Source organism: Penaeus chinensis, chromosome 42 (assembly GCF_019202785.1).
Source record: "Penaeus chinensis breed Huanghai No. 1 chromosome 42, ASM1920278v2, whole genome shotgun sequence".
Classification (NCBI taxonomy): Eukaryota; Metazoa; Arthropoda; class Malacostraca; order Decapoda; family Penaeidae; genus Penaeus; species Penaeus chinensis.
The window spans coordinates 2118489-2125988 of NC_061860.1; the positions used below are offsets into that span (position 1 = coordinate 2118489).

Below are 7500 nucleotides of genomic sequence, written 5' to 3' on the forward strand. Positions count from 1 at the left end.
AGCATTATTTTCTATGCACAATTGTATTCAGTTTAGAGAGATAGATAAGGTAGGATGACTTGCCATCATAGCAGAGGAGAAATGGATTTTGGGTTATTCTTTGCCTTTGAAGTATCAGTTTGATTATTGTGCCAAGTAGAAAAGGTTAGTTTAGGCATTAGGGAAATAGGAAAGATATATATGCCTTACTGTGGAGGATGTTCATTTTTTCTAGTATTGTTTATGGTTTGGTACATTTAACATTGAGTAGATCGATATGCCTGATAAATAGTTAACATAGCAAAATAGAAATTAAATTAATAAGAAGAAATAATTTCTTATATCAAATTAAGTCAAGTCTATGGATGGACACCAAAGGTGGTTATTGCTATATTAAATCATTGGATCCAGGTGACGTGGAAGTTACGTTATGGCTAAGGGGTGAGCAATGAGAATGTTTTGTCATAATAAAAAGAAAAAGAAGAAGAGTTGAGGTGTTGATATTACGAATGTCTAGCCTTGGGAAATTGTTGCTGAATGGTGGGTAGTGGGAACATCTCGTCTTCAGTCTACGAGGCACTTGGAGGGAAGGGGTTCATCTGTTAGCTCCCACAGGATTTCCACTGGTTCATGAGGGAGAAGGCTGTTTCCAAGTAGGACACTTTACTTTTCCTGCCCACCTTTAACCTTTTACAGCTGTGCACGCCTACAGCTGTCATGAAAAACCAACTCTTCGTGGCAGGTACGGCTATAGGAGTCATGACTCGCTAAATGAGTCAAGCAGGAAGTTCCACTATGCATAGTGAACTCCTTGGCCAAAAGGCTTGATGGTTGCCAGAATTCACCAGAATTAATGACACCTAGAGATTTCTGGTACTGTCATTGTAGGGTTAATATATCAAAGAAAGTAAAAGTTACCTACTGCCACTGTTATTGCACAAATTGTAAATTACCAACTTGATGCAACATAAGAAATAACAGTTATAGACCTCAGAAAATAGCAAAACGGTTAAACACATCAACAAATTAAAGGCTGAAAGATGGAATAATGCAATACCGCATTGATATAGGTGTAAAGGCTAATAACATTGCAAAGAGGAGGCAAGGAGTTTTCATACTGTCCATATTCCTAAACATCAGGCCTACAATCCACACACCCAGGAGAGTCACCACACACGTTGTCCTTGTACCAGGATTTGATCCAAGTGCCTCAATGCACATGTAGCCGAGTCCTTGCTGTTCACCTCCCATCTGTACTTGATTTAAGACTCAAAATATATTGAAGAGAGTGCTTTGCCAGTTTTAAACAAAATGTCACTCACATTGTTGTATGCACTGAGGTTTGAATTATGGTATTGATTTTATATAAATACTGATGGTCCTTTTTATTTTGAATCACATACATGTACCTACTTTAAATTGCTACCTTCTGAAGGTGTAAAAACTGTAAATTGCAGTAATTATATTCCTGGGAGTATCTGTAATCTCTGTGATCTTCTCCTTTGAGTTCCTGCTACATTGACACCAGGGTGCCTATCAACTCTGCTACTATGTATAGCTGTTACCATCATGGTTGGCATGTTATTATTGTTATTTTGTGAATGAGGCACTTACGTAACACATTAAAACACTCCCCATGGTGAGTGTGTGTGTGTGTGTGTGTGTGTGTGTAAAACTTCACTATCATTACTCATGTATGAGTAGAAAGGTAATGTCTATGGAGCTATTAGAGCCTAGTCACACATTCCTTTTAGTGGGTCATGTGGTATGGTTGGATTAGTATTGGCCCTCCAGTTTCATACCCTGAGTGGCCTAGGTTTGAGGCCCAGTCAGGGAGGGTTTCAAATTTCTAAATCAATTACCCACACGTAGTGTGTGTAAAACCTTCCTATCATTACTCATGTATGAGTAGATAGGTAATGTCTATGTAGTTAATTAGATCCTAGTTACACACTCCTCTTTGTGGGTCGTGTGGTATGGTTGGTCGAGTACAGGCCCTCCAATTTCATACCCTGAATGACCTAAGTTCAAGGCCCAGGTAGGGTTGTTATAAAGATAGACATGCTTGATTGTATATTTACATCTTGGATAAGTGATTAGTGAAAAAATATGGTACGACACAAATGTCCAGGGGCTCTCGCATCTACGTAAATTGATGGAAGAGATGTTGAAATCAAGTCAAATTAAATTTTTATCCTAAACCTGATGCAGACTGATAAAAAAAAATTTATGTTATTGAATTTGGTTGAGTTGGTGACTTGTGAACAAATTCAGGTTGATATAGTTTATTGTAACCTTCTATAGGTTAGAATTTACCTGGGATGTATGAGCATATCTCATATTGGTAGAATAATGAGACAAGCTGGATAAACTTTGTACAGTTATAATGTAGTTTTGACCTCACCAGTACTTGTTACTGGAAAGTCTGAGGCAAGGTCAAGACTAAGGGATGATTGTTTCGGTGAATGGATCACTGAAAGTGATGTTGATTTTTCTTTTATTGTGAAACAGCACTATAAAGTAAAAAGTAAAAATATAAAAGGAAAATAAAAAAAGAAAAGCTTTCCTTTGCATATCTTCATGTGCAGACAGGATGTGAGAGACAAGCTTATTTTACTCTAATTAAATACGAAAATATTTGAGGTCAAGTCATTCTAATTTGGATGGTTTTGAAATAGATAGTTTTGATTTTTTTAATGACAACTGCCATGTTTCATTCAGTGCACAAACACTTGAGAATGACAGTTGCAGTATTTTGTCCTGTAAGGCTGAATGTGTTATATTTTGCATGTAAAAATTGGGAAGCAATTTTGAGACCCGATTTAACCCAATGGCGTCGGGTATAGAAAATTAAAAAAAACTCTACGCTCTGGCGAACGGCGGCAGCGCGCCGACTCTGAGCACATGAATTTGGTACATCAAGCCGAATCATTGCCTCGGGGCGTTTTGGCACGGCGCCTCTGCGGAAAGCCGCACGCCTCAAATCGGGCGTATTGTTATGACAGCGATAGCCGTGACCCGTCGCCATTAAAAGAAAATTGTGAAGATCTGTAATTTGATACTATGTACAAGAACATGCTCGTGAACTTTTAGATTTATAGTTTAAAGAAAAGACTGCTCTGTAGAGTTAGGTGGCCTAGGAAAATATTATATATGCTGTTAAGGTGTGATACAGACATGATACTTGACAAATGTTGCTTTGTATGAGCAACAGTAGGTTACAAATGTTGAAGTCACTGGCTGTCTAGTTTCATAGAGAGGTATCAGGCAACATGACATTCTGTCTCCATTATCATACAGTGGATTGTAGGAAAACTTGGATAATTGAAAGTTGGGATATATATTAGTTTTGAATTTGAATTGTGAATTTCATAATTTAGTCTTGTCTCTACCATTGTATCTGCACAATAGTCATTGAGGATTAGAAATATAAATATTTATACCACATTACAATCTAATTTTAAATGATTTCAATTAAATCCTATTTAAATGTACGAGTGCATGTGTTAAAACTTAGCATGCCCTAATGTAGAGCAAAATTTTCATAAGACCCTTGGTATGTCCGTTGCTTGTAGATATATGCAGTAATGGCCAAACGGGTGAACAACTGTTTAAAGGGCCACCTGTAAGGAAGTCTACCATGGAATATCAGCCTGCAAGGAGTTGAAAATGTTATGAATTGTTAGGCAAAACAGATTACAAAATGTAGTTTTTCGTTTCGTTTCTCCGGTTAGTGTTCATCTCTCCATTTTGCATTTGTGCTCCTTTACTTTGTTAGATGTAAAAGACTCTCAGATCTTTTGGCTATGAAGCTTGACCTTGGCAAAACAAAGCTTGGTAATTTGGGGAGTAAAGAATTTTAGACCCCCCCCCCCCCCAAGAAAGAAAAAAAAAAATTATGCTCATTTATTCTTAATTTCTAGTCAAGGAAGACTCATTTACAATATTCTTGTTTTCATTAGATGCTAGGGAGTTAGTAATTCCAAACTTAAATTTTTGGGAGATAACCTGCTTCATTTTGATATTGCAGGTTGAACCACATGCCGTGGGGAAAATGAATAAAAAATGTGGTAAATGCTGTGCTCGGTTTTTTTATTTTTGTGAAATGTGTCTGCACATAGATGGCTCTGATGGTGCTAAGCCACAAAGGAGTCAATTAGAAGACCTTGTGACCTTACCTGATTTCACCTTTCCTTGAGTTGGCTCGAAAAACATATTTTTTACTAAGGGTATGAATATCAATCATTAATTTTTCATTATCATCATTACCTGTCATTTAGAACTATTAAAGTTTATGCATACAAAGATTTCAACTATCTGTTTTATAGATATAAATTAATGCTCCCAATTTTCGGATTTTTTATCTTCTGATTCAAACCCAAACATTTAGCATTGATGGAAGCTTCAAGTGTTTGTAACCATCTTATGGTTTGCATTTGACAGTGTACTAGTTGGTCTTGCCCGTTATATATTTTTTTTTTTTAGAAGTTAAAGGTAGAATATTAGATATGAATTATAGTAGGAGTAGGAGGTTGATAACTCGTACTTCTGAGGTATGTGTTTGTTTTATAAGGCTTTGGGTAATCTGGTTGCTCCCGTTACAGTGCCACCAGGGAAAATGAATAAAAAATGGGGAAAATGCTTTGCTCATTTTGTATATTTTTGTGAAATGTCTCTGCACATAGATGGCTCTGCTACTGCTTAGCCACAAAGGTGTCAACTAGTAGACCTTGTGACCGTACCTGATTTGAATTGGCGGATGAAATGTATTTTTTACTAGTGCTATGAATATTGATGTTGTTATTTTTATTGTAAACATTACAATTACTCTAATGTTATAAACATTAGTAGTGGCAAAATAAGATAACAAAACTATTTTCGTAAATCAGAGAAAAGGGTAAACGGACGTGACAGGCAGTACTCATAATTGGCTCATTGGTGACTTAGTACAAGTGTAGCCATCTATGTGTAATAACAACCAAACAAATAACTCACAGTGGGCATGACACGTACGTACATGTCATGCCCGTTGGCATTGGGTTAAGAAATCCTGCTGTACTTTGACATAATACAGCAACTTGGTTTTGCTTCACTTCCTCCTCCACCAAGTAGAGAAATGTATATCAAACCTCAGCTGTATTTGGTTTAGTGTGAACCATCAGAAATGCTTTTTTGTAATGCCAATGATCTCGGGTGCTTTTCTAGTTTTAGGTCAATAGAGGTTATGTGTACAGTAATCCTTTTAACAGGCAACACCATATTGGTTTTACATTACTGTAGTTTTATCTTGAAAAATAGGTTACAGTGGCATTTGGTTTAATATTTTGTGGCCTGTGAACTTTTTTTTTTTTTTTTTCTTTATTTTCTTTTTTTTCTTATATGAAAATGTACATACACATGTATGTACATTTTCATATACATATATATGTATGTGTGTTTAAATATATATATATATATATATATATATATATATATATATATATATATATATATATATATATTTCTCCTTATGGACTCAACACTTGTGGAGCCATCTGTGTATAGACAAAAAAATACTACAGTGAATATCACTTTCTCAAAACCACTTGTTCTTAAAGGAAGATATTTTGCCCCCTCATGGCTTTGATTCTAGACATGCTGATATCTGTTTTTCATTGACCAAACATAAAAATAGGGGTGGGTGGAGTCCAGGCAGCTGGAAGACTTTATCTAGAGAACTAGAACACACCCATGAAGTACACAAAACCCAGAGCAGAAGGAAATTTGGGCTCATCTGTACATGGCTTGTCATTAAATTCATGGTGCTGATGCAGATGATAATGTATATCTAGATGGGCTTTATACAGTTGTTTGACATGTTTACTTCAAATTTGATACTTCACTGCATTCTCCTTATGCTGCAGACACATTTGTGTACATTTTAAACCACTCCACATCAACTGTTGCCCTAAAGGTGTTGGGGGAGGATTTCACCAAATGTCACTGATTTTAAGTGGGATTTAAGGCTGCTGAATTCCCATTATGCAACACTCGTAAAGCTGGTCCTGTATTTGCCTAATATTTTAGTTAGGATTAGCTACAGATGCTGGCTCCATGTTTGTATTTCATGGCAAGAAGAGCTATTCTTCATTTTGTTCATAATTTTGGTATCATCTCTCTGCAGTGGAGTCAAAAGTTGTATTATGAATGTGAAGTAACATATTTGCTAATGTTTATGTGGAGTTTATAAAAGAAGTTAGAAACCCTTAGGTCAAAGGTGTATTTGTTAGTTATGTTAATCACTCCTTACCAGGGTTAATTTACATGCTGTGTTAGCTTGCATAGTACTGGGTATAACCTCTAAACTAGTGGTCCAAATCTTGCAAACATGAAATTTATATGAACATTGTGGTGTGGAATTGGTTGGTAGAGATGAAGCAACTTGTGTGAAAATAGTGACTTTCTATCTCTTTTATGCTCTCTATGATCATTGCATCTTAGCCAAATTATCTTGAAAACTCCATTCCTTGATCAGTGACACATTACAGAAGTATTAGATAGAGCAGTTTATACAACATATTAGGGAGATCTCTGACCTCATACCTGGGAACACTTGTGAATTGTGTGAATAAAAAAAAGTGACTTATTTTGAGGTGTACTTGAAATTTGAACAACCATACTAAATCAAAAGATATGATTTTAACTATGATATAAAAGAAGTGCCTTAGGGTTGATATATTCATTTATTTAGATCTAATCTAAGCTTCATTGATCTGGTTGAAACAGAGTGGCTCTGCATGGAACTTTGATCGTTCAGCATTATACATGAAAACTGATTAGTCCCATAAAGCCTTGATTTGTATTCTCTCTCTTCTTTTTATACAATTCATGGGGATGCTTATTTATCACAGGGTATGTCCACTCCTCGAGCTTGGTCCTTTTCCTTGAGGCACCCCTGACCACCCAACCTCCTGTTTTGGTTATTTTACAGCTACACTCCCCAAGACAGGCAGGTCTAAGCTGGCTTCAAAATGTTTGTGACAAAGTTATAACTGGGTATTGATTTTCAGCAAAAGCCTCAAGAGGATAATAGACTAGAGATCACCACCATTGGCCATGAAAAAATTGCCAGTCTGGGCAGAGAATGCTCTAGTTCTCCCGGTAGTGTACTTACACCTGGCTTTACTCCTTCCGGACGGGTTATGTGTACAGGCGTCATAACATACCGCTTGATCTGCTGGGCACAGGTGTATGTGCGGCGATGTGCCAGAGTGCGTGGAGCAGGAAGTTCCACTTCATGTAGTGGACTCCTGCACCCAGTGTCTGGTCGTTGCCAGAAATCACCAGAGTTTATTACGCTTTCTGATACCCATTGGCATTGGGTTAAGGGCTAATTAACCTGGCCTTGAGTCTGGTTCAGATTCAAATAAGGCTAGTGAAACCCCGGATGTATTTACTTTACAGGATACTCTTTTTATAATCATGTCAAAATACTTAACTTTTTTTTGTATATTCATACGTGTTTTATTTTGTATTTCAGAA

At 36.6% G+C, this 7500-nt stretch overlaps 1 protein-coding gene across 3 annotated transcripts in view; it reads left to right on the forward strand.

Moving 5' to 3' along the window:
• LOC125047989 (protein kinase shaggy-like) overlaps positions 1–7500 on the forward strand; it is a 61179-nt gene that overhangs the window by 31204 nt on the left and 22475 nt on the right. For all 3 annotated transcript variants that reach the window (XM_047646553.1, XM_047646552.1, XM_047646554.1), the window contains exon 3: positions 7499–7500. This exon is cut by the window's right edge and continues 82 nt beyond it. In XM_047646553.1, the coding sequence (XP_047502509.1) occupies positions 7499–7500 (2 nt within the window). The remainder of the gene's footprint in view (positions 1–7498) is intronic.